This window comes from Elaeis guineensis, chromosome 13 (assembly GCF_000442705.2).
Source record: "Elaeis guineensis isolate ETL-2024a chromosome 13, EG11, whole genome shotgun sequence".
Taxonomy (NCBI): domain Eukaryota; kingdom Viridiplantae; phylum Streptophyta; class Magnoliopsida; order Arecales; family Arecaceae; genus Elaeis; species Elaeis guineensis.
The window spans coordinates 21,650,346-21,677,411 of NC_026005.2; the positions used below are offsets into that span (position 1 = coordinate 21,650,346).

Genomic DNA, 27,066 nt, shown 5'->3' on the forward strand with positions numbered 1-27,066 from the left:
ACTAGATTATGGGTCAAATTTTGCTGCCCCATTTTCCCTCAAAAAGGAGTGGGATGGCCAGCCCCGAGCATTAAAGGATCAATACTAGGGGGGCTGTGAAGGAAGCCACGATTATCTGATGCAGGGATGGGCATAGTATATAGGTTGAAGCAATGGTTAGTCATACTGAGCCGAACTGCCCACGACAAGAGATACCAAACCGAACCAACGGGGAACAAGGATGCTTCACCTGGTCAACTCGGAACAGAGGCCAACCGTTCAATTAAACCATCACCTCAACTGTTAGATTAAACATCCCCATGCTCACAATCATTCAAGAACCCCCCTTCCCACTTGTGATCGTTCCTCCCCCAGGCTCCATCGCATGTTTGAGACAGCCGCCCTCCCCCGGCAATGTCCCCGATAAGCATCCTCTCTCTTGCTCCCTTCACTAGGTTAGGGTTAGAATTTCCCTTGGCCCTCACCCCCCCACCCTCCTCTCTCTCTCCCCCCCCCCTGTGCTAGGGTCCCTCCCCCTCCCTCCCTCCATCACCCACTCTCTCTTCTTCTCTCTTTTTCTCCCTCTCCCTTTTTTTCGTATGCCCCGGAATGGCTACAGATTCGTACCATCCCAAACCGGTTGCCTGCTAATATGGCCTCTGGTACTGATTTGGTGATTCTGGGATTGAAGTCATGTCCAAGGTACCGATGAACAAGATCCCAATACCTATGAGCAGTGTAAAACTATCTCAAGGAACTTGATGTGGGATGTATTTTGCAATTCAAATCAACTTGATATATGTATTTCCAAGCTGAATAATGTGTGTTACCCATATTTGATTATCGCAAATCTATGTTTAATTATTATAATTACATCCATTAAGCAACCATATGATCTCTTCGGACCAATATGAAATAATATATCACAACACCCTTAAAATCAAAATTTAAAGATCATTACACCTTAAAATAATCTTAGAAACCATATAATGAAAATAAAAAAAAAAACATTGAACCAATATTCATCCACATATTGAGTGTCAGTATGGGTTGGCTTGGTACTGCACCATACCAGCACCTTACTAGTACAATCCTCAATATTGAGATTGTGGACCATTTGGGAACTTGTTTGAAATTCTCTATTTAAGGGGTAGAAATAAAAGAAGGAAAAAAGCCACAAACCTGCGGATGGCCCTTTCCAATTTGCACGAGTAATGTTTGTATTAGTTCCCTTACAGCTTGATTATTTGAATGTATTCTGGCAATTATTTGGGGTAGTACCACCAGCCACATTTCAATCTTTACATGTGAAAATCCATTCTGCAATGCCATTTGAACCTCAGAGGTGGCCCCATGGTTGAACCACAATGTAAGAAGACGAAGAATATCCTGGAAACAGAAAATGAAAAGTTCATAAATTACATATACATATATATTTTGTATTCTGCAGATAATAATGGTAAATTATAGTTCATCAAAATAACAGTGTACATAGATCACTAGAAGAAAAGATCATTGTTGTACTTCCAGAAAAACCAAATCCATGAGATTTTCAGAGACTGCTTCTATTGTAAGTAGAAAGTGCAACAATTTAGTGTTTTACACAACTTGCAGGAAATAAGAAAATCAAAATCTGGTCATGAATAAAATGCAGGTTGTTCACCAGAGCTTTTAATAGCCTAATATGCATATGTAGGGTCAGGAGACAAGAACTCAATTTGTCATGCAAGTGAACCCTGAGCAATTCTTTGAATGATGAAAATATAAAGTGATAACATTAGCTCAAACAGCATGACAAAAAAATCTACAGTGACATCTAACGCCTAGTTTATCAACAGACAAAAACAATGGAGGTCATTGAGCAATGCTTTCCTTCAACAATGACTCCATAACAGGAGGCTATTACATACTTGCTGCATAAAATACATATATAAGCCATATGTTCTAAACTCTAAAGTACATGTAGCTTACAATATAGAGCCAGCAACATTCAACAAGATGTAAAGGTAAATGAGATCAGGTCAAAATAACCGTAATCCCCTACTGCGGGCAAAGAAGTTTTTTTCCCAAATTTTCCCCTTTTTTAACTCTAAAAAAAAGCCGCCTGACCACATTGATTGAATGTTCAAGCCTCTTGTGAGTGTGGATATAAAGTATCTCCAATTCTTTCCGCATGAAGGATCCAAATGAAAATCCACATCTTTAAACATATGATCTGCAATGTCTAAAATGCCTACAAAATACAGAATGTTCCAGAGGCTCTATGCCTACGCATCAAGCAGTCCTAAAATCAATGATATAATGGCAACATACAAGATTTTCTTGATCGGTTGGAAGCAACTTGATCAGTTAAATTTCATCTTTTATGTGTTTTAAGATGCAGAGATCAAGATCACTGATTCAGATTCTGGCAAGACCTATCCATAACGTCCATATTAGGATGGCTTAATGCACATGCAAGGGACCTCCAAAACCTACTCTTTTTTTTTTTTGTTGTATGTTTGGAGTTTTAGATGCTATAGACGAAGCTTAACAATGCCCATTTTTGTACTTTCATATTTGTCCTTTAATGATTGAACATTGCTAAGTCTCTCTCTCTCTCTCTCTCTCTCTCTCTCTCTATATATATATATATATATATATATATATATATATATGGAATGGATTACACTCCTCTCAGGACGAGTGGTTATCTAGTCCTCTCAAGGCCAAGATCAGTAATGGGACATCATTGATCATAATTTAAACCACCAAAAATGCAAGAAACCAAGAATCACATATTTTAGCGGTCACCAACCTATGCATCACTTGGATACAAAAATGTATGGTTAAAATGCATTAGACCATGTCTCGTTTATAATCAGAGCATTAAAATCTATTGATTTTCAATTTACACATGCCTTGGATAGATCATGATCAATGAGGTGGATACTCGATTTAAATGCTTTAGCATGTATTTTAGCTTACTAACACCATGAAATCGTCCATTTACTTTTATCCACATGATGGTGTCAATCTTCAATTTTAATGCTCCATTATTGACGTTAGAACCAAGAGGAGTAGATACTAGATACCCTCTTTCTCTTGAGAGGAGCAATGGCCATCTCTCTCCTCCTAATAATTCTCAATCTAATCTACCTAATATGCCAATCTAATAGAAAAAGGGGCTCCAGTCAAACCCTTTTTTTTTTTTACCCTCCAAAATTCTAGGCAACCTGAACCCAATCTGATCATTTACGAGCTGCATTTAAGTTGTGCATCTATACACTAGTTGGAAATTTCGGGCATGTAAATGCACCCCTTTTCAACTCTCAAACAACACCACCAGCCCTACCTCCTTATAAATCAGAAGTGTTATCATCCTCCTCTAGCAAGCATATTGACAATAAGGTGGACCTATAGAAGGCCCCTGGCTTCACATGCTTTATTGCAGCAAGGAGACAAGAAGACTAAGTTAACATTTGAGGCCTCCACTGAGAGAGAACATGCCAAGGCCCTGAGGTGGAGTTGGGCTAGCAGGGTAAGGGGATGGCAAAAAGGGTGAGTGTGCAACCCACCAAAACGGGAGGTGGAAACAAGATCTCCAGGTCCATGGGAGTTCCTGTTGTCCCCAATGTATACCTGTCTAACCAACCCTCCCTTGGTGACTTGTCCCTCTTAATCACTGATGACTCCAAAGTGCACTCCATATTGCAGTTTGATGAAGCTAAGCAAAGGATTCAAGAGTACAAGCGGAAAAAGGTAGAAATCTGGTATATAAGTTTATAAAGTACATTAACCAAAAAGCAAAAGCCTACTTAAGCATACAATAACACATTAAAAGGCGGAAAGAAGAAAAGAGAATAATCGAAGTCCAGATAACAAAATATGAAACTTCTTATCAAGACCCCTTATATACTCCAAAATCCAACCATCATCATTTTTATGACTTCCTTGATAAACCTCAAAATAAATTAGGAATTATTTATCAAACCATGCTCAGAAAACAAAAATCCAAAAATTCTGATCGCCATCAAACTCTGAAATGCTAAGGTCTTTCAGTTTATGTTGTTTGTATTTTATAATATAAAAATAAATTCCTACTAAAAAAGATGAATATAAAATGTAATGAGTGGGGAAAAAATTCTAAACTTTCTTTCTTTGCACCATTTCTTATAGTATTGTGCTTCTATTAAACTTCCTAAACACAAGAAAGCTAAAAATTAAGACATATATAGTCAGATTTATTGGTGAATTGTTTTAAATCCCACTCATTTTTACAAGTATAAGGTCTACAAATGTAAAACATATGAATACAAGGTCAGCCGTCAAGAGGCAAGACACTGTTAATCTTCAATGAAGCAAGAGATTTACCTGCAAGCTATCATCAACTCCCTTGGCAGTTGATGCGCAAGCTATTGAATAGAAATATCCAGTGACTGCAGCAACAACATATTTCCCCGCAACACCAGGGCACCCTCTTAGAGTATAATGAGACATCACTGCTGTATTAAACAAAGCCCATGTGTGCCATGCTTTGGCCCAATCCTTAGCACAATGTGTGGCATTTTTGAATGATATAAGGATCTCTGAAAAATAAAAAAACTCATCAATAAAAGATGGCATATAACCAAGGAAATGATAGGCATAAGGGACCACCAATTACCTTGTATGGAATTATCATCTAATCCAGGTGAAAGTGCCCTCTTCCACATCCCAAGTCTCAGATAGACACGAGCAAGAAGAGGAACACCAGCATTGGAACCATTACATTGGCTTAATAGTGCACTTGAATAAGTATTTGTTGTAGCAGCAGCAAGCTGTACAGCTAAATCCTAGAGAAAAAAGTTGATGTTAAAAAGAATATATCTCCACACAGCCTATAGAATGCAGAATTATTTAGTTCTCAATCTAACAGATGTGCTTAATGCATACTTGTAGCCTAGAAAACGCTTCTCTCCGTTTGAGATCATCACCAAGAGACCATTGGTATTTCAGGTAAGCGAACTTAACTTGAGGGTGTCCATGGCATAATGAAATTTCAGGAGATGATTCAGGATCATACTGCACATAATCAGATACAGGTATCGTATTGAGTATCATGAAGCACCAAAAATAACCAGTAAAAGATTTTATTTCCAGGAAACTTGAAAAACTAACTTGTAAAAGTTTGATTAAAGTAGATCTGGCCTGACTGACACGGCCACTTTTCCGGCAAAGTAATGCAAATTTAAGCCAAGTTTCAATGTCTTCAGTAGGAGGAAGCACCAGTTCTCGTACTGCAAGAAGTGCTTGCCAAACCTACATGTTTATGTTTGAAAGTAAATGTAAAAAAAAAAATTCTGATATAAACTAGGAAAAAGTGCTTCAGAAAGATAAAAGCAGTTGCAATACTACAGTAGAGAAAACTGCAGCGATTCATTAGTGCTGACTACACACACAAAAAAACTTAACTACATGATAAACATGAAAATTTACTAAAGACATATCAGAGGGAAAAACCAAAGAAGAAACGTGAAACAGATCCTTGTGAATTATAAGAAGACATCAGGAAGTCAGATGCAATTTAAAATCTAAGTCTGCATATATCTAGAAATAATAATGCATAAGAAAGATGGAAAAATTCCACAAGCAAATATTATAATCTTAATGAATCAAAAAACATCAGTAGGAAATCATCTCCACCTGCAATTCATTAATACCATTAAGCTCTTAGATTATTACTTTACCACCAATCTGAAAACGAATTATTTTAACACAAAGCCTGTAGTGGAAAATGCTAATTATGTCCACCTCAACATTTCGTTTTCCCCCTCTTATGCGCTCATTCCACATATTACGGATCAGTTCCCTTCGACCATCTGCAACTGAGTTCCCCACTGGAAGAGTGAAGTAATCAATTACCTGCATGGATCAAAAGGCAGTTTCTAGTCAACTACTGTTACAATTGAATGCAAAATGACATAAATTTAGGCAAAAAGCTCAATCAACACAGAAGTGACATTAGAAGAAAATTCAAACCATAGACGAAAGGACAGACCTCCTCTAATTCTGACAGCTGCTGAACACGGACCATATTGCTGTAAGCACGTTCATAGCTTTCAAGAACCTGAAAAAGACACCCAAAAAGGCATATGAACCATAGAACATTTAAAAAGAGAATTATGAAACACAATAAAAGGGAAAACAAGGGTGCTATAGAAAGGAAATATTGAGCTTCTAAAAGAAGACGGAGATGATCACTATTTCACACTCATGAGAATCAATCCAGCCCTACCTACCAAATCCCCCCCCCCAAACCCCCAACACCCAAAAAAATAAAATAAAATAAAGAAAAGAAAAAGAAAACCTATTTTCAATTTTACAAAACTATTCAAAATTAGCATTGGAAACAAAATTCCCGTTTTACTAGTTCTGCTTATTGTAATGAGCATGACTTCCATTGCATTTGAACGTATCTTCTTAGTCGGGTTGTCCTATTGATAACCTATAATAACTAAATGTTCGTAACTTTAGCTATCCACTGTAGAAGAAGAGAAAAACATGAGCAAATACCAGCTCAGACCTGCAGCAGACTGCACAATTAACTAATGAAGAACTCAAAATAAAAATCTGGCATGATTTGTTTGGCCCACTAAATGGATGGCCTCTAATTTACTCGATAAGATTTTAAAGACTAAGAAGATGACTCATGAATAAATAAAGAGCGCTATAGTATCGATTTATAAGAATAAAGGTGACATCTTATACACACACACACACTAAAATGGAGGCTCTGCCATGGTAAAGCTCTCCGTGTACCACCTATACAAACTCTTGTCTGCCACATGTATAAATTATTTTTATATTCACACGGACACTCTTTCGGCCATGTGAGTCGTGTTAATTTCTAGCGATGCATTGCCTTTTGGGATCTATTGGAGACCTATTTATTTTACGTAGCTCATGAGTCCTTTCAAATGGGACAGTAATAGCTCCTATTTTAAAAGCATTTGATTGGAACATAACTCATTAAGACCTATCATGATTTTTTTTTTTTTGTTTTTTTTCTTTTTTTTTGGTTTAAGTTAAGATCCCTTTTAAGACTCTCACTGTGGAAGAAAGTATTTCCAAGGGGCTTTATATATAGGCAAGTGGTAATGGCACCATCGCTCAGCTTGGTCTTCATGCAATAAAAAAATAAATTAAAAATAATAGAGATATAAAGTACGCATTAGATAATGGCAGAATTTTGAGCAATGTTTAAAATAATAACCCGAATAATGTTATAAAGGGTGTAATAGCTAACAATTATGTTTCCCATCTCACTTTTATGTAAAACAACAATCAGGAATAAAAATTAACAACAAAGATTTAAACAGATAATGCTACTTTATCCATGCATGTAACTAAAATAGTAAAATTATTAAATTTGTTAATTAAAAACTATAATAGCTACTATTTAATGATGTGGTGGAAATGTAATTACTTGTCCACTTGGGGCCCGAGTGTAGGTAACTGAATCTATACAGTAAATGCCACATCAACAAACAGCAATCAGTTTTGAGATGGGACAGCAACATAGGTATTCCTTCCTAGAGCATCTCATATGGGATTCTCGAGCCATCTGATAGTGAGCAAATTGTTGGAGATCTTTAAAACGTATATGGCATTGAATAGGAAGGTGTCAAGTTTGGACTATGCCTAGAGAGTGGGTTTCTCTAAACCCGATGGTAAAGCTATATGGTATGGGTTTTACTAATGATCTGTTAGGATTATTGGGCTCAAAAATCTTATAAGATTCATGGGTTGAGCCAGTATAACCAATAAAATCATAAAATTATAGACTGGGTTAGGCTTATATACATAAATGCCCAAGAGTAGCTACGGAGTGAGTCGACCCGAATCCCATACAAGAAAAAAATGAAGCATATAAATAAATTTCTAATATTTTTTAAAAATATATTAATTATATTATATACAACAAAATCCATTTGACAAACAAGCAAAAAAAATCATACACTGTGCAATGCGTAGGTTATAAGCTAGTTCAAAATTATTCTCACCATCATGGTATTAAATTCACGAGCCATATTATGAAACTTTGGAAGAGGATGATTGAGCACAAATTGAGATGTGACACAAAAATATTAGAGAACTAATTTGGTTTTATGCAAGGAAGGTCGATGATGGAAGGTATATTTCTCCTCCAGAGGTTAATCGAAGAGTATAGAGAAAAGAAACAAAATCTTCAAATAATTTCTATTGCTTTAGAGAAAGCATATGATAGTCTCTAAAAAATCTGATAGTGTGTGTTAGAAAAGAAAGGAGTTTTCATTAGATATATTAATGTGACTAAGGATCTGGTAGATAGAGCAATTACTAGCATTAGAACTACCGGTGGTGATACTAGTGAATTTCAAATCATAATAAGTTTACACTAAGAATCTGCTTTAAGTCCTTACCTTCTTGTGCTAGTTATGGATGAGCTTACAAAGGACATTCCAAGATTATATTCCCTGGTAAACACTATTTGTAGATGATACAACCTTGATGCATGAAACTAAATTCGACGTTAATCATAAGTTGGAAGTTTGGAGAAGTGAATTTGAATCCAAATGTTTTTAGGTTAAGGAAGACGAAATTGAAATACATGGAATGTAGTTCTACTAAAATTAGAAAGAAATAGAAGTCATGAAAATTGAGGATCATGAAGTTCCTAAGAGTGATCGTTTTCAATATTTAGGATCAATTATTCATAAAGAGAGATTGAAGAAAATGTTATCCGCAAGACTAAAACAAGTTGGATAAAACAAAGAACTACAATAGGGATACAATATTATCATGGGATACTTGCCAAGTTGAACGTAAAAATTCGTAAGACAAGCATACAATTAGCCATACTTTATGGTATAGAATGTTGGATGGTTAGAAAACAACAGGTGCACAGGATGAGCATGACCAAAAAGATAATGTTGGATATGTAGAAATACAAAAAAGCATAGAACAAGAAATAAAGCCATTCATAAAAATGTGGAGGGAGCATCGAGGACAAATTGAGAGATAGACATTGTAGATGGTTTGGATCTACAACATAGTAGGCCGAGAGACACACTCATACAAAAGAGAGATTTGATATATGTAGAAGGCAAAAAGGGAAAGAATAGCATTCGTCGTAACACCCCGAACCGCCCGATTTAGGGCGTGCCGAGCCAAACCAAGAGGGAGCGAAACATTTAGCCCTTTCTATTTCATATAAAGGCCCTAGCTTAATTAACCACACACCCCCCGGCGCTCAATCACATCCACCGGCTCAATCATCTCCTCCGGATGACTTAACCCCCCATCAGCTCAATCCCCTCTTGTCTCAACCCCCCACCTCATGTTTGCAAGAGATTCTCCTCTATTATGCTTATAATCAGCACCTTATGACCGCTCAAAGCACTTGATCTACCCCCTCCACCCACCACTTAGCTCAATCAGCCGCTCACCCTCCCCCATTCCCCTTGCATCACCAGTAACATCTCCCCTCCCTCTCTCCTGTTGTCTTCATTTGCGAACAGGGACTAGTGGAACAAGGGAGAAAGTTTCGAACCTTCTTTTTTTTAAATTTTCAAATTTTGAACTAAAGTCGGCAAATCATATGCCGACTTCATTTCAAAATTTGAAAATAAGAAAAGGAGCTCCAAAACGAACTAGAATGGCATAACATACCATACCATACCATACTGCTAGACAGTTGGTATAGATCCTAGTTCCGGTCCTGGCCAACCTTATTAGAGATGGACTGAAAATCGCATGGGGTTAGTGGTAAGGACTTGATATCTCGACATTTCTCAAAAAATATACCTCTAAACCGAGGGAATAGAGAAAAAGGATTCATGTAGCTCACCCAACTAGTTTGGAATTAAGGCTTGGTACATTCAGTACCATAATAATCTCCGTGTTAATAATCTTTGTGCTTAAAGACATTTCCAAGCATGCATTATAGGCTTCTCTTGGATACCAAAACAAGAAAAAAAGGGCATCATAGTGCATGAGGCTCCCCCCACTGTAGGGTCTAGGTATGGTCACAATCTTACCTCCAACACGAAAATAGCCCCTACACATGTAGGGATAAGTTACATACAATTGACCCTCCTAAGACCCTATAGCGGCAAGAACCTCATTAACTAGCCACTCTAAAGGCATGCCTTGGCACAATGCTAAGTTTGCTCCATTATGACATGGGTGTCATGGGTTCAAAAAAGAGGAAAACATATTTTATGTTTCCTTTAGAAAGGAGATTGATGAGGGGCCAAAGATTTCTAGTAGTAGGGAGACTAATCATTAAAAATTAATGAGATTCCAACTTCAAAACACCCAAGCATTCTCCTGTCATGGTGAAAAGGTGTCTCGTGGAGTTGAACTTCTAAAGAATTCCCACCTCTACTTGCTTGTCTTCTTTATGACTATGAAAGGGATATTGTAACAGCACTCTACGATACATGTCCTTAAGAATTTGAAAGTTCATAGTTCATACTATTAACAAACTTCAGCCTCTCTACCTTTTTTTGTTCAGATGCATTATTTTCCTCTAGAGTGGCGATATATTGGAGTTGTAACTGTACATTCTGTATTACCTTTTCTTGACATTGTCGCTCATAAACATGTGTGATTTATCAGTAGAAAAAGATATGGCATGTATTAACTCCTAAGATTTCAGTAAAAGCTAACAAATTGGATTCCTTCTTTCAATTTCAAGGTCCAGAGTTTTTTTATTATTTATCTAAAAGATGAAGACATATCAGGTTATTATGTAGTTCTCGAGTCTCAAAGGCAAAGCACATATAACACAATCCCATATCTCCTGAAAGTTTGTGATGCAAGGAACAAGAAAAGTTGGAGAAAACTCCATAAATAACATTCAATTAGTCAATCAAAAGTCTAGCTCAAACTAAAGCCTTACAGGTCTTGCTGAAAATAGCAAACCAAAAATAAAATGAGAACATGCTAGGACATTTTAACCGCAAAAGATGAAAATTTGGAAAAAACTAATGTCAACTCTTAATGGAAAATAAATAGGACTTTTTGACCTTAGGCAAAAACTATGTCCACTCCAATGGAAAATTAATAGGACTTTCGACCAACCAATCATGATACTTGCCAACAGCAAATCTACTAGCTCCTACGAGGTTTGTCACAATCCAATTCATCATAATACTTGACAATTGTATCCTGCATTGCATTAGTTTGCAGTGTAGATGCCCTATTTTTATGAACTTACCCAGATTGTCTATCTTAAGGCAGGCCTTGTCGCAACGATAAAGTTGCTCCATTGTGACTTGGGTATCATGGGTTCAAAATATGAAAACAACCCCCCTACACACAGGGACAAAGCTACATACATCTAACTAGGATAAGACTACACACATTTGACCCTCCCTACAAACAAGGATGAGGCTGCATACATCTACCTAGGATGCCCTTTATCTAGATTGTCTACCTAGATCCAATAAAAGCAATTTGCAACAAAAAGAGAATGCTTAAATCAAGGTTCATTGTTTTGGTATTGGACCTCATACTAGTACTATCCTGGTATAGTGTCGGTACACTTGGTACAGTGGTTGGTTCAGCATATCAACACTCAATAGCCCTCCCACACTGCATACCCATTCATAAGGCTGCAAATGGATGGGTTGACCACTAACCCAACCCGATCCACTAAAACCCGATTTAAGGGCCCATAGGGCCAGGCAAGGTTCCGAGTTTGGACCAGTTCCACATTTCGGGTCGAATCTAGATTTATTGAGTTCTGACTTGACTAACCCGACCCGATTGGATTGTTATATGGGTCTAATTTGGGTCTTCTAACCTATTACCCGACCCGACCCGACCCAAACACGATACACCTGTTAACCCAAGGTGAGCAAGCATGGTGTTAAGCCGGTCTACCATCTACAATCTACTCTCTTGAAGTCCCGATTAGAGATTAGTCTCATATAATGATGGCATCCATCATCAAGCAATTGGTTTGAAATAAATGGTGGTATCAGCACACCAATCCAAGCTTCTTGATCTGATTTTATTCACATGACATAGGGGATGTTGCGGCAAACCTAGATAGTTGAGTGATATCCTTGGATAGGAAGTTTGACTTTTACATTGTAGATTGATACCGTGACTGACTTGGCATTCTATCCATTTTCTGTTTTGAACTATTAGATATCTTCAAACATAATAATTTGTATAATCCATAGGGAATGCTCAAGTTTTGGAATACTTTTCAATGAGTCATAGCATGCTAAATGTGTCATAGCATGCTTTCAAAGAGATATTTATGTCTTATGATGAAGCTAGAATTTCTTTTTGTCCAAATTTAACTCTTTTCACTTTAGAACTCCATATGTATGACCCAAACCAGTCCAGACCTGAATTTTTCATGTTGGAACTAGGCATAGTTGTCAAATTGAAATTCGACATATGAATCGTCCATCCCTTAACTTGAATCGCGACTCGAATCGTGACTCGAATCGTAAGATTCAGTAATAAATTCAACTTTTTTATAAAACAATAGAAATTAGCATAAAAACAAAATTTACATTATAAAGATGATAAAAAATATAATAATATCCTATTTTGTGCAATGAATTTGATAATCACATCGTCTAAATGGAAAGATGCTTGTGGATCCACAATCTTAGTTTTTCTTCTAGGTGGCATGATTCAATAAAAACAAGTACTGTTACAAAAAAAAATTTAAAATTTAAAAAAAAAAAACTATTCCATAAAAAAATAAATAAATAAACAGAGCAACTTTCATGTACATACTAGTTAAATGACTATAGAATTGTGGCTGTATGCAGGCCTTCATGGTCACATACTTTTGCTTCAGAGAGAAAAAAATAAAACTGGGACTACAGAAAGAAGATGGAAGTTGGGCCACATCCCACCCCTCTCAGAGAGAGAACAGGGACCAGCCTGCCCAAGGAGGTCAAAACGAAGGAGGGTCCTGCCGCCTCTCTCACGGTCATAGGCTTTTCCCCTTTGACCTTTTCTTATTCGTAAAACCCCACCCGTCTCTCTCAGTCGAGAGAGAGAAGACGAAACAGGGCTTCGAATGGAAAAAAAGAGAGCGACAGCGAAGCTCAAAGAAAGGCTTCCTGGGGCTTTGAGGCATCCTTTTGGGGAAGATGAACGGGGAAGAGAGAGAGAGAGAGAAAGATAACACTGGGCCTCTTCCTCTTGCCATTGAAGCTTGTAGAAGCAATCGATCGCATCAGTAGAGAGAAAAATTGAAGAAGAGAGAAAGGAAAATAGAAGTTGAAAGATTTCACATATCTTCGATTTTCTTCTGCGAATTGATTTTCAAAGCTATTTTGAGAAAGTTTGGACTCTTCGGCTCCCCAAATCAACGAACGGCACTGTTCTAGAAGTCTGAAAACCTACCTTTTTCGAATCGATGGAATCAAACGATCCGGCGAAGTGGACGATTCAGCACACGAGTCGACGATTCAAGTACGATTCCTACTCTTTTCCGATTCTCCATTACAGTTCGACTCAATGAAGGTTTGACTCGACTCGTACGAGTCGAATCGCGACTCGTACGATTCTAACAACAGAGGAACTAGGTTATACAAAGACTTAACCCAACCCAAATGACCTGATGGATCAAAAAATTAATCATAAACCCAATCGAACCTGATCTTCTATTGAGTTGGGTATGGGTCCAACATTAGAACCCGAACAAGGAACTAGGTCAGGTCGAGGTCACTCATGACCAGGTCTAACCCGATCCATTTGCACTCCTACCTATTGGATAGCGATATGGTATGGTACAGTCAACATGCACCGGTATTGATTGGTACATCATACCATGGTTTTATCAAAATGGAAGCTGCCTCATATAGGTCAACAAAAATGAAAATTAAGTAGGCATGCACGTTGATTAGATGTCAGTAGGCTTACCAATGCTGCCAATTCTGTTGCCAAACACTTCCTTGCTCTCTCAACATACTCACGAACTTCACCATACTGGAAAAAAATAAAACAACTTTAGAAATGTTATGCAGTGAAAAGAAGAAAAAGAAGAAAAGATAACCATGGGGCACCTTTTCACGACGAACTGCAAGAACAGCCCTAAAGAAAGCACCATTGCTGCTTCCATCACCACTGGCGGTGGTATTACCTAAGATTCGAAGCTTGCTTTCATCCCCATCATCCAATCGAGAAACATATTCAGCCATCTGATCCCATTCTCCCATATTCCAAGCAGCATTAGCAGCCTAAGACAACAGCATCAAATTTAAAAAAGGGGAGGAAGGGTTGAATAAAAGCATGAGAGAAACGTACAGTTTAAACAGCTAAGATTTATTAAATCTGATGACAAACCATTGGAGCCATTTCCAATCGAGCCGAGGGTTCTGCGGCAGTCCACTGCTCTCTGCATAAGGCACTGAGCTCTTCCCACCGAGCTAAGGCAGCAAGGCATCGCATTCGTCCTAGAACCATATGAACAGTAAAAGTCAGCAGCACATTACAAGACTCATCCTTTAAAAAATTCCAAGGTGTTTGCATAAAATGCTGGAAAAATTCTTTAAATATTATATAGCCGTAACTTAGGGATAATTTTCTTCCAACCATCTAGAAGGCATAACTTTTCACAGAAATATCAGATTTCCATGACCATGGATTCATTTAAAAAGGACATTCAGCATCTCCGATTGATATTTCACAGCCATAGCAAAATTCCAATATTTTCTGGGTGAAGTAGTCAAAATCTAGACTTGTGCCACCAGAAAAATGGAAAATAAAAAAATAAAAAAAAGTCTAACCCACCTGGTTTGTGCTAAAAAATCTAGTTCCATACCCTGCAACCACCACCAGCAGCCACTAGCCAAGACACCACCACCATCTTGCTCACTTTCCTAGCCAACCTGGAGTCACCTCCTTTCTCTCCTCCCTCACCAACTAGAATCCTACTCACTCTATTGGCAAGCCAAGAACCAACCAAGGCCCCAGGCAGCAAGCGAGAATCCCCTCTCTCCTGGTTGGCCCAGAGTTCATCTCCTAAGGTAACTCCCTTATGACCTTCTCTATCTCTCTCACACTCACATGTCCCCCATAACTGATCGAATCAGGTCTAGTCAGACCAAGCCTGACAAGCCCAACATATCCAGGTCAGATAGGGTAGGGCCCAGGCCCAATATGTTTTCTATCAAGCTAGTGAAGGGCTTGGGTTTTCAGGCCCAAGGAAGACCAGCCTGGGTTTGGTCCCAGTCACTTGGTCTTCCTAATGAGACTCTGGTCCAGCCCAAACCTGACCTGCCCGGCAGATGCTCAGGTCTACTAAAAACTCTAGTTATAATTTTGTAACAACCTTTTACCAATTTCTGATATTTTAACCATATTAGGAGTCCTTTAGAGATTAGTTTAGATGACCAAGATTTATTTGCCATGATTGCTTCTAGATAGAAACTTTATTCACTAATCCATGTATAGTTTAGATATATATTCTGTAATTGAGTCATGATTAGTTCATTTACTTTTGCAAAATGAATCGACAATCCTGCTGATTAGAATACAAATATATCTATCCATTTATTACTTTCTCCATCGAATGCATCATAATAGCACATAAATCTATCAACCAAACATGCAAAATAATAATGACCATTCATCATCCAATACTGACCTAATGTGGCATCTAAGTTATGAAGTGGACTTGATGCCTGAGATGATTTTAAAGTGTATGCTTTCAGTGCATCATCCCATCGCTGCAACTTCTCATACCTTAAATAAACCCATTGTAAACAACAATGTCAATAGAGAAACAAAAATTGCTCTTATTTGTAAACAGTTGCTATTACTTGAAGAGGGAGAGGGAGGAGGTGAGAGAAGGGGGGGGTGGCGCGCGAGGGCACAAATCAACAATAAAAATTGAAGAAGTAATATTTTTGAAACCATCATTATAATATCTAAAGTATACCAAGACTCCTTTAGTTGAACATCCAGATGTTGCTGGGCATATGTCAGTATACCAACGGCAGCCTGCAAATGTAAATATTCATAAAAGACATAAGCAGACAAAAGGACATAGAGGAATCTATGACCATACTACTATTAGAAAAGAATATATGGGAGCTTAACACCATATTGCTAATAATAAGAGATGGAAAATGAAATCATATAGCATATTTAATCCAAAAAAACAAAGACAAACCTCATGTTGGTGTAACTGATTATTAATATGAATAAGAGACTCAACCACGGTAACAGGATTTGCACCCATCTTCTTGGAACGTGCAGCTTCAAACTCCATTTCTTTGTAGTGAAGGGCTTTTGCAAATGCTCGGCACTGGGGCAAAAATACATCAACAAAACATGGCATTCAAGATGAAATGTTTCACAGCAATTTCAATGTAATTATATAAGGATATAACACAAACCTTCTCAGCAAGAGCACCAAGCAATCTGGTATCAATTGGAAGAGGTTTCTCATCATGTTCCATAAACTCTGCCTGATCGGTAATAACTAGTCAGTTCCAGTACCAAACTTGATGGCATGCTTTGTTGATCCATAAGGGAGAAAAAATTACCAAGTTTAGTAGAGTAGCAAGAATTTCAGGAGGAATATTTTGGGATGAGAAGGCTGTCTTAAGATTCCTGACTAACTGCTCCTGGGAAGTTTCGTTCATCTGTGCCCAGCAGCTTGCGAAACCAGCAGCAAATAATTCTCGACCAACAGAAGGCTGTATATTTTCTGTCAGAACAACAAATACTAAATAGAATATATCATGCCAAATGATTGACGCACCTGCAACTGTGCAAGTCGTGCACAGGTACGTAAAGCTGGGGATGGAGATTCTTTGAGCAGTTCGATGCTAAAATGCCTCATCCACTCAGCCCAGTCTTCCTTTGTACTCCTCTGAGAAGCCTCACCAGCAGTTCTTAATCGAACATCATTAACCTATAACAAGTCAATTACTGGTCATGCAACTTTCTCTGCTGAACAATGAGAAAACATATTTCAATCAACTGCCCTCACAAGAAAAGCAAATTTAAAAGCATGGTTGATTTTTTTCTCCAGGCATGTTATATAGCCATAAAAATCCAAAGAAATTTGTCCCACTCAACATATAAAAGTGCATATTAGAGTTATCTTTCAGAGAAAAACAATGACAATCTATAGAGAGTTTAACAAATTTAGTTCCAACCCCAAATATCAGAGTAGATGCAAATAAATAAATACATGCATATGTATCTATGTAGAGCGATTGGTTGAGAAGGTATGTGTGGATGTGTATAGGTAAATATATAGATGATAATTAAATATAGACATTATAAATGAATTAACAGTTGTTCCAATAAAGAACAATGTGGAAAATGAAAAGAACACCAGGAGCGGTAAAAGAAATCCGCAAGCACAAAGCCAGGCAAATTGGACTCAGAGGTAGGACATTCCTTGAACAAACTGGACTCCTGTAGTGTGCTTATGCTTTGAAGCCAGCACAAAAGGAATTTATGTATCAAAGATGAAACCAAGGTATGCTGAACCAGTACCGCCGGCTGTTTCGGCCGGCCGACGGTATGGTTCGGTATGGTTTCATACCGTCCCGAACTGACGACCCGAACCGGAAGAAAAAAGAGAGAAATAGAGAGAGAGAGAAAGAGGAAAAAAAAAGAGGGAGGGGAAGGAGCCGACGGGGCCGCCGGACGGCCTCCAACTGGCCGCCGTAGCCGTCGAAGGGCGCAGTCCACGCACGCGGCACCACAGGCGTGAAACAGGGGCATCGCCCCGATTCGCAATTTTTTTTAAAAAACATGGTTTTAAGTGAAGTCGGCAAACGATTTGCCGGCTTCACGATTTTTATTTTTTTTCAAAAGAAATTCTTAAGTCGACAACCCAGTTGCCGACTTCATAAGTTTAAAACAAAAAAAAAAAGAAAAAATCGAAACAGACGTCGTCTGTTTCGAAAAAGAAGAAGGGGGCGGAGACGCGGAGGGGCTCCGCCCGCTCGACCGCCCTCAGGTCGTCGGCGTCGACTCGCCGGCCACCGGAAGCCTCGCAACGAAGGCACCGTCCGTCCGGTAGTTTTCCTGCCCCCCCTCCGAGCGCTCTCTCTCTCTTTTTTGCTCTCTTGAAAGTCCTATTGGGCGATACGGGGCTCGAAAGCCCTCCGACGGCCACCGCCGGCCTCCGACGGCTCCCACCTCCCTCCCTCCCCTCCCCTCTCTCTCTCTTTCTCACTTTCCGTTCTTTTTTCTTCGGTACCGCCGGTGTACCGATTTTACCGACCGAATCGTGCCGGTTCCCCGCCGATCCGGTACGAGATGGGGTGTATCGGCCGGTTCGGCACGGTATGGCAAACCTTGAATGAAACAGTCAAACATGATCAACACTTCAACAGCCTATTAATCTTGAGATCAGCGTCAAACATCCCTCAACATCAAACATCCCACACAAACAGACATAGACCCAACCGCCTGCCCGCCCCCACGTTCATGTACATATACATACTATATGCATAAGAATTTTCATTAATGCTACACCCAAACATTCATTTGATGTATATAATCAAGTAAACACATCAAAACTTGTTTATCTTATTAACACAAATCCAAAGCCTCTTTAATTGCATCTAGCTATTTATATACAAGGAGTTCGACTGAGAGTTTTGAGTATATTAAAGTACAAAATAATGTATGATAGCAGGTTTCATTTTGCGCATCATATGCCAAGAATATGAGTTGAAAGAGCAACACACAAAAAAGCCTAGTAAAAGGTATTCAATATATATCAAACAATTTAACAGATCTAATTTACATTTACCATTAAAGGAGTCCACTAAGGACTAGCAAACAGTAAGAAGTAGCAAGGCACTAGTACTGTATCTAAGATAAGCATACTCGCTCAGATGTCCATCAAGATATGCATAAGAAGATACTGCTAGACTGAAGTAACATTTATTCTGAAGAATACAAGAGAGGAAACAAGAAAAGATTACTTGATGGCTTCTCAATTGCCTGTGCATCTCAGTCTCCTCCTCATATGGGTCACCATCCATGTCGTCAATAGGGTCACTGATGACCTCAACAGGAAGATGCCGAGTAAACTTTTGCACTGACAAACTTTCTAAAATAAGTGGTTCACGTCTTCTTAGGCGGCTTTCAATCTCATCAAACTCTCTATGCTGAGATATGAGAAAAATCATTACTAATTGTCCAAAGCTCAACGGCTTCATCAAATCAAAACAAGAAACAAAGAGGCCACCTGCAAACGGTGTTTCAAAAGCAATTTATGGATTGATGGTATAAAGATCGTGAAATCTTCCCCTAAAGCATGTGCAAGGCAGCACAAAGCATCAGCAGCATCCCTTCTTAGCTCATCATTGTTCCTAGGCGATGAAATAATCCAAGTTAAAATGGAAGATAGGTTGCACATAGATAAAAAGGATGTCTACTTCATTCTAAGCAAAATAGATTACTAATACTGAGCCATACTTTTCATGGTTGACAAAATAAATTTATGTAGTTTGACTACATCCTAGATTTTGAAATGATTTCTGAACTTCACGGCATCATAAGAAATTCCAAGACAACTGCTAGAGCATGCTGACACAGAAACTTGCTAGCATATGTATTCTTATGATTATTATATTGCGAATTTAAGGTGTATATTTGATTAAGTTTTTTTTTCTCTCTCTTCACCCTTAAATAATAAGGCCATAGGGGAGATATTAAAATGGCATCTTCCAAAAGAAAGATAAGCATAGGGTGCTCCAAATGTAACGACTATACACAATGATATGTCAAGCTAGTGCTCAGGCATGGGATGCCAATTGTTACAGAAAACCTTTATTCAGCATGTTATTTCACAACAGAATGCAATGAGAAACATCGAGCATATTTTTGCGGAGATGATGATTATTTTGCAAAAATGAGTTATTTACTGCAGTAGGGAAATGATAAATGGAATGACACAAAACTAAGAAAAAATAAAAGCAACACTGGTGCATGTTACAGTTTAAGATCATAATGTTTAAGGATGGAAACAAATTTAACCCATTCAACATGTAGCTAAACTCGCACTCCCTTAGCAGTGTGTTGACTAATAAAATTTTGAAATTGAAAGGTTTAACTGGGATGAACATTATTTGTTTAAAACAATCATTCAATACTCCAGTTGGAATTATGGATCACGGTATATGGGAACCAATTCTCTCACACGACACTAATAACAGGTTTTGCAGGTAAATGTGAAATTACTCTACCATGTCTTCTTCAAATGCCATAATTAATGGGAAAGGTTTGGATGATCATAACAACTCTTCCATTTTCCCTTACTAAATTATTGTTGATTCATAAATTTTACAAAACTTTTCTGAAGATATACTACTGTTATCATGCACACTGTGTCTTGCAAGAGTTCAATCTAATCCCTGCATAGATGATAGAACAAGTCAACCGTCTCTCAGACAGTATAACATGACAATTACCTTCTTTAAGCAAGGGTTTCCAAGTTATTAACATACTAGCTTAGAACCCCGTGCGATGCACGGCATGTGATTATTTTTTCTCAGATAAATCTTGTGATAATCAACAATTTTGATTCCGTAAAGCTCCTTCATAAATTCATAATTTTTTATTATTTTTATTTTTAATCATTTTTTAAACTTTTCTATCTCTCGTTCTCCTTCTCTTTCAATCCTCTCCTCGTATACCTTCCAACTCTTTCAATAGTAAAACCGACAATATCGACTATCGGCCACCGCTACCATCAATGGCCACAGCATCTTTAAGCTCGAAATGGAGCAAAAATATAGCAATATAATGATAAATGATAGTTTTGATCAGAATCTTGGTGAGTGTACCTCCAATTAATGAGTTGTGAGAGATTTAAATTTTAACAATTTAAAAAATTAATATTAAAATTTTGGAGATCTAAACTATAAAAAAATTTCTTTCAAAAAAATTAGAAATTTAAACTTTAATTTTTTTCCATCTCTTCTCTTAATTATTTTTTTAAATAATATTTTTATAAATTAAAAATCTAATATAATATAAAAGACATCATAGATGATATCAAATATTTTAAATAAAAATATAAACTCAGACACATATATCTTTTTGTCTGGTTCAAAGTTTGCAGCACATCAAGTCTCCTCTTCTTCAACACTCTATGGGAGCTAGACAATCCAAAGAGAGCTAAGCATCCTATATTTACTGGTGGGCAGTAGATGGATTGATGTACCATTCAGTTTAAATTTTAAAGAATTGAAGTTAGAAAAAAAAATTGAAGTTAGGAAATAGGTATTCATAGTGAGTTAAGCCGTTCACTATTCATCATAAGCAGTTGCAAAGTTCATGAGAAGTCCATAATCAGCTATTACTATGCCATGATAAATTCGTTTAAAATCATCAAAAAGCTATGAAAAATATAATCAAACATGCAAAAAAAAAATTATTTGAGTAGAAAGAAACAAAAGACTGAAGGGTTAAAAACTATTTGACATCAAAAGTGTTAAATTTTCTCAACAATCCCCGATCAATATTAATTCCATCATCCCATAAATCAAGGATTGAAAGTATATATTATCTCTTTCTCATTCCTCTCCCAAAAGAATCACAAAACGATGGAATTATATTTTGTAAACAAATTTGAGTACAAATTTGAGTTGATAAAAACGAACCTCCTACACAATCATGGCATCCTGGTTGGTCCCCTTCTTGCCCTGCTACGTAAAGAGCGATGCGACGCTGCTGGCCCCGTTAAGGAATAGCCTACCCGAAATCCGGTGGAGCTGCTCGAAGGAAGAGCTCCGAGACCCCTGCCGCCTCCCCGACGCCGTCTTGCCGGGCCGCTTTGCCCCCGATGTGGGCGACGACGGGGATGACGGGTGCGGCAAGCTGCTCCACCCGTCCGACGACAGGTAGGACCCCATCCAGAGGGCCCTGATTAAATCCAATAGCCCTGGCTTTCTACGGATGAATATTAAAATCTTCTTTTGGTTGGTTGCAGAGGGCTCAAAAGCAGCAGTTGCTTCTCGAATTATTGGTGTAGATATAGACAGCAAAATATTTGACATTAGCATTCCTTATACCCTTGGAAGAACAGAACTTTATCTGCTCTGTTCCTTTCTTTCTTGGTCGTACATTATTCTTTCTTAATAATATTTAGGTGGCATAAAAAAATGGCCTATCCTTTACATCAAAAATTTAGATAAAAAAGATATTGACATTCCCTGTCCGTTTTTGTGAAAGTATAATCCTTGTTAGCTTTTCTATAAAATGAAGCGAGTTTCCAATAAATCTGCTACTTTATGCAGATGCCACGCAAGAGGAATCCGGTGGAGCTGCTCGAAGGAAAAGCTCCGGGACCCCTGCCGCCTCCCCGGCACTGCCTTGCCGGGCCGCTTTGCCCCCGATGTGGGCGACGAAGGGGACGACGGGTGCAGCGAGCTGCTCCACCCATCCGACGACAGGCAAGACCCCATCCGAAGGGCCCTGATTAAATCCAGTATGCACGCAAAACCAACCAGGCAGCCAAGCCCCCCGTCTCCTTCTGCCGGTGAATCTGTCGATATCCGCCTTTCTTCCCCCTCCGCCACCAAGCCTTGCCTTCCCCGCCCGCCCACGCCGACGACAACCACCCCGATTTCAACCCGATCCGAATAAAAATTATCGACGTTGGTAGAAGGACAGAAATCTTTCCAACCCCAGAAGAAAAAGGAGGAAAAGGAAAAAAAAGGACAGATTCGCTGGGCCCTGCTTTCGCACCAAGGAGCATGGTGTCGCCGCCACTACGCTCTCGCCTTCTGCTGCTCCTCTTCTTTTCCACTCCGTCGACTTCCGCGATTAGGACCCTGCGGAGCTCTTGGGCAACACCTTCGCATAAAAAAAACACGTTTTTAGCCACGCGTCATGCATTTTTTTAACCACGTGTCGAATGGGGATGCCTTAACGCGGCTGCTCCGTTTTTTATATATATATAATAGATTACTCAGATAAAATTTAGCTCTGTTATCCCTTCTCCCCCAGTTCAAGCTAATTTCTTCCCTTCAAATTTATTCTCTTCTAAACATCTTAAATTTGAAGCTCCCATCATTGCACCCGTGTTGCCCTCATTATAGCTTGTATGAAGAAAAATTCAATGCAACATATGACAAAGAAATATCACATAACCAGGCAAAAAGGAAAAGAGACTGAAGTCACTTAATTAATTTTCAGTAATATAGACAAAAAATATTTTACCAAAATGTAATTTAAGATGATTTATCATACATAAAAACCAAAGTTAGGTTTTTGATATTATATCTGTTAGTATAACATCAAATTACAAAAATGATATGAAATTGAAATATCTTACCCATCTAAGACAAGAATCAAATGATGCACTAGAGCTGAAACATGACCAGTGACCTGAATCCAAGATTAAAAAAATGTGGTCGTGATCAGATCAACAGATAAGGAGAGAAAAATGAATTTGAAATTTTTTACTTAAAGTAGAAATTTATGATTTCATTGTTTTAGAGCTTTTAAAAATTTCCACTGCAGAACCACATGCTCAGTTATATAATCCATATGAAATTGTGAATTATTTTTATTTTGCTGTACACTTCTACAAGACTCAACAAAAATGAAGACTTCCATCAGCCAAAATCAAGTCAAGGAGGTTCAGATTATAACCTGTACTCGAGGAATGAGCTTGGTCAGAGTATTAATAGCATGATGTTTTATATCACCTGAGGCATCAACCTTAAATAAACGAATAAGTGCAGGAAGAAGTAAGTGCATGTGTTCATCCAAGGTTCCTACAAAACATTTACCATACATCAGAGGCATTTCGAGTGGACAGATACCACATAAACAGTATGTTAACAGGGTAACAAAAAAAAGCAAGCAATTTATGGAGAATGAATCAAGAATACCAACCACCAAACACTTCAAGAGTGTGTAAAATAACAGGAACATGGCTATAATCATTGCACCGTTCAGCATCAGTTAGAACTTGTATACAACTTGGAAGAATGGCTGGTAGATATGTTCTGAATTCATCATTTAAAGCTAGACACAGTTGCTCCACAAGGTGAAGTATCTGTAAAAGAAGAGGAACCATTTTTCAAGAGCATATAAATGCAACGATAGAAAACTTCAAGCAGACTTCCAAAATGGAAGGAAAAAGGGAAATGGTTCTAACAAGTGAGCAAGATACTATTTTGCTTAGCCGTTACATGGTGCCTCCCAAGGGTTCCTGACCTAGCCTTCTAAGTCATGCACATCATTCAAGTGCATATGCATCCAATGCCATGCAGTATATAGGGTATATGCAGCAATATTAGCAGTGGTACAATCAATTCATGGGTTTCCCTCAACAGAGGCACTACTAATATAATACCTTGAAAGTTAAACTGCTAGCCAATGAAAACATGTATGAGCCTACTTAACATTCGGTGTGGGGCAGAGGATTCTCTACATCACTGTATTGTAGTTACTTCTTTTGGTGTAATACTACTAGTATGGTATGCCCATAGCAAAATTAATTAAGGATTACTTGTTTAATTTGTGGTACATTTCATTGTTGTGTTGTTTAATAGGGATTACATAATATCTTACGCATCTTTAGCCTTTTCCTACTTCTAGTTGCTAATGACTTAGTATGATGTTGCATAACATATCACTTTAAACTATAGTATGGTGTTGCATAACATATCACTTTAAACTATACATTGGATAACGCACAGTAATTAACAACATATACGAAATGGTTAATGACAATAAAAATACTATAGCTTACTTTGATTTCTATTTTTTTAATAAGACAATAATCCAGTCACTTAGAAAAAGGTTTGAATTGGTTTAAATATTTAAAAAAAAAACACATGGAACACCTCTTTTATAGCTTATCCAAGCATCCCATTACAATGGGCTGTCCATTTGTGTGCCAGCCTATACCAAGGACCGCCAAGTACAACATGAGACACATACTGTGCCAGCACTGGGTCAGCACTCACGTCACAGCCAATTCTTAAAACCTTGGTTTTATATAAGGTTTTATGCCACAAAGGCACAAACAGTAAGAACCCTCATGTTCTCTTCCCACCTAAATAGAAGTCCCCACTCACCGACCATATAATGCCTAGACCTTGTTCATGTGGCTCGCATGACATTCAAACTTGTTGAACTTTTCATTTGGACCCACTGTGCAGCATACATCAATGCCTTCAAACAAACCTCTGTTTGTTTCCATGGTTCCTAATCTGCTAGTTGTTAGAGCTATGGATCGAATAATGTTGTGGCAATTCTATTATCAATATCCCATCACTGCCTTTTTTTCCTTCATGGATGATCCACGTTTCTAAAAGATTAAGAAGAATATTGGCTCCATCTAACAATATGGAAATTAGCAATAGCTTATATTGCTATGGAGGCACTCTAGCTAAGGCTCATTTCCAAAATGGGTGTCACAATCACATACATTTCCTCTAATGCAACCAGGGTATTGGTTTAATTAATATTGATCTGGTCCTTTCACAAATGAACAGCAAAATACCATGCCCATAACCAACAATCCAGATTTATCTCAACTATTTGGGGTTATCTGCAGTCACCTTTATGTATCATCATTTGCTAAGTGTTCCTATTCAATTCAAATTTCAAGCATTTCCATATCTTTTCTCACAACCTCCATACATGTTACCTTAGGTCTTCCCCTCCTCCTCTTGGATCCTTCAACACAAATTAAAGTACCTCTACTTATTAGAGCCCCCTCAAATTTTTGTTCCATATGCTTATACCATCTCAATCAACTTTCCACAACTTTTGTCCTCAATTTGTGCAACTCCTACAGCCCTATAGCACATTACAATAAAACTTCATTGAGTAAACAACTCAAAACTTCACAAAAACCAATGCCATTAAATGCTTCTCTATATCCATCCTGCAAATTCTGGCCTTTATCCACATATATACTTCCATAAGGAACCAATAGGGCATGTATTATTCTAATCATCCTAAGTCCTAACATTAGTTATTCTAGTTCATGAAGGAGCATATTCTATTCTAATTTTGCACATCAGGATATTGCACTATTAGCTACAAAATAAAAGCCATTAGCCACAATAAAGAAGGATGCATAACCAAATTATTGGATCGAAGAATCAGGAACCAAGTGAAAGGCCAAGAGACAGACTTAAAAAATAGGTATGCCTTATTCTTGCAAATCAAAAGAGGACATGCTGAACCACTTAAAAATTTGGACCTGTAGGTCACCTTACAAAACCAGATTTTTAATGTTGGTGTCAATATCAGGAGATATTAGGGCCAATTTGCCCAACACGCACAAACATTTTTTTAGATTTATGTAGCTCAGATAATTCAAATATCCAAACCCAGGGTAGTTCAGGGTCATATTCAAGAATGTAGAAGCACAGGAAGTCCTGTTAAACTGCACTATGAGGGAACACAAACTGTATGAATTTCCTTGAAACTAATCAAATGCACAAGAATATAAAACCAAAGGTTCTCATGCAAGTAGATGACACTTAATATTAATTCAGTTAAAATCAGTGCAAAAATTCAGGCTGAACAGAAATTATCTTTACCGGTGAACCCAGCAAAGAACGGTTGGTTGCAGGCAAACAGAAAGATGAAGACCAAAGTTCAGAAACGAGGGAAAGCAACTCCTGTAAATACTTCCGTATATGCTGCACAAAAGTCAAGTTTTTGCATCAAAACCTTTCTTAAAAACCTCAAAAAGACCACACTCATGGAATGAGAACAAGCCACTCAAAAACCACCAACCACACCTGACGCACAATAGATACCAATGTTCCAAGCTTCCAAGTTATGTACTCTTTCAAACCATCTTCACATGTACGAACAGCATGGAAAAGGTCAGGTAGAACCTACAGAGATAAAGAACAAACCATATGTACAATTTCTTTAAGCATGATGCCATAACTTCAGACCACTACAAAAATATCAGAGTATCAGAAACAATATTGCAATCATAAAGGATTGGAAGCAATTTTGCAGAATGTTCTTAATAATTTTATTTCCTATCCTATATAAATGAGCTCTGTTCAATAATCTTAAACCAGCAGATCATAACTTATACAATCCATGTTTTTCCTGACTTTCATCCATTGG

General features: G+C 37.9%; 1 protein-coding gene across 3 annotated transcripts in view; it reads right to left on the reverse strand.

Annotated features, from left to right (window-relative positions):
- The window catches only part of LOC105056261 (serine/threonine-protein kinase TOR), a 75,771-nt gene that overhangs the window by 12,378 nt on the left and 36,327 nt on the right, over positions 1-27,066 (reverse strand). For all 3 annotated transcript variants that reach the window (XM_010938396.4, XM_073247729.1, XM_073247730.1), the window contains 23 exons: positions 26,724-26,822; positions 26,520-26,621; positions 23,851-24,013; positions 23,605-23,729; positions 23,285-23,337; positions 19,190-19,313; positions 18,924-19,109; positions 16,733-16,885; positions 16,515-16,667; positions 16,365-16,436; positions 16,139-16,273; positions 15,905-15,966; positions 15,611-15,708; positions 14,308-14,417; positions 14,028-14,201; positions 13,885-13,950; positions 5,999-6,067; positions 5,752-5,862; positions 5,119-5,259; positions 4,894-5,022; positions 4,625-4,793; positions 4,333-4,547; positions 1,162-1,368 (listed from right to left, as the gene is read on the reverse strand). In XM_010938396.4, the coding sequence (XP_010936698.1) occupies positions 1,162-1,368; positions 4,333-4,547; positions 4,625-4,793; positions 4,894-5,022; positions 5,119-5,259; positions 5,752-5,862; positions 5,999-6,067; positions 13,885-13,950; positions 14,028-14,201; positions 14,308-14,417; positions 15,611-15,708; positions 15,905-15,966; positions 16,139-16,273; positions 16,365-16,436; positions 16,515-16,667; positions 16,733-16,885; positions 18,924-19,109; positions 19,190-19,313; positions 23,285-23,337; positions 23,605-23,729; positions 23,851-24,013; positions 26,520-26,621; positions 26,724-26,822 (2,916 nt within the window). The remainder of the gene's footprint in view (positions 1-1,161; positions 1,369-4,332; positions 4,548-4,624; positions 4,794-4,893; positions 5,023-5,118; positions 5,260-5,751; positions 5,863-5,998; positions 6,068-13,884; positions 13,951-14,027; positions 14,202-14,307; positions 14,418-15,610; positions 15,709-15,904; positions 15,967-16,138; positions 16,274-16,364; positions 16,437-16,514; positions 16,668-16,732; positions 16,886-18,923; positions 19,110-19,189; positions 19,314-23,284; positions 23,338-23,604; positions 23,730-23,850; positions 24,014-26,519; positions 26,622-26,723; positions 26,823-27,066) is intronic.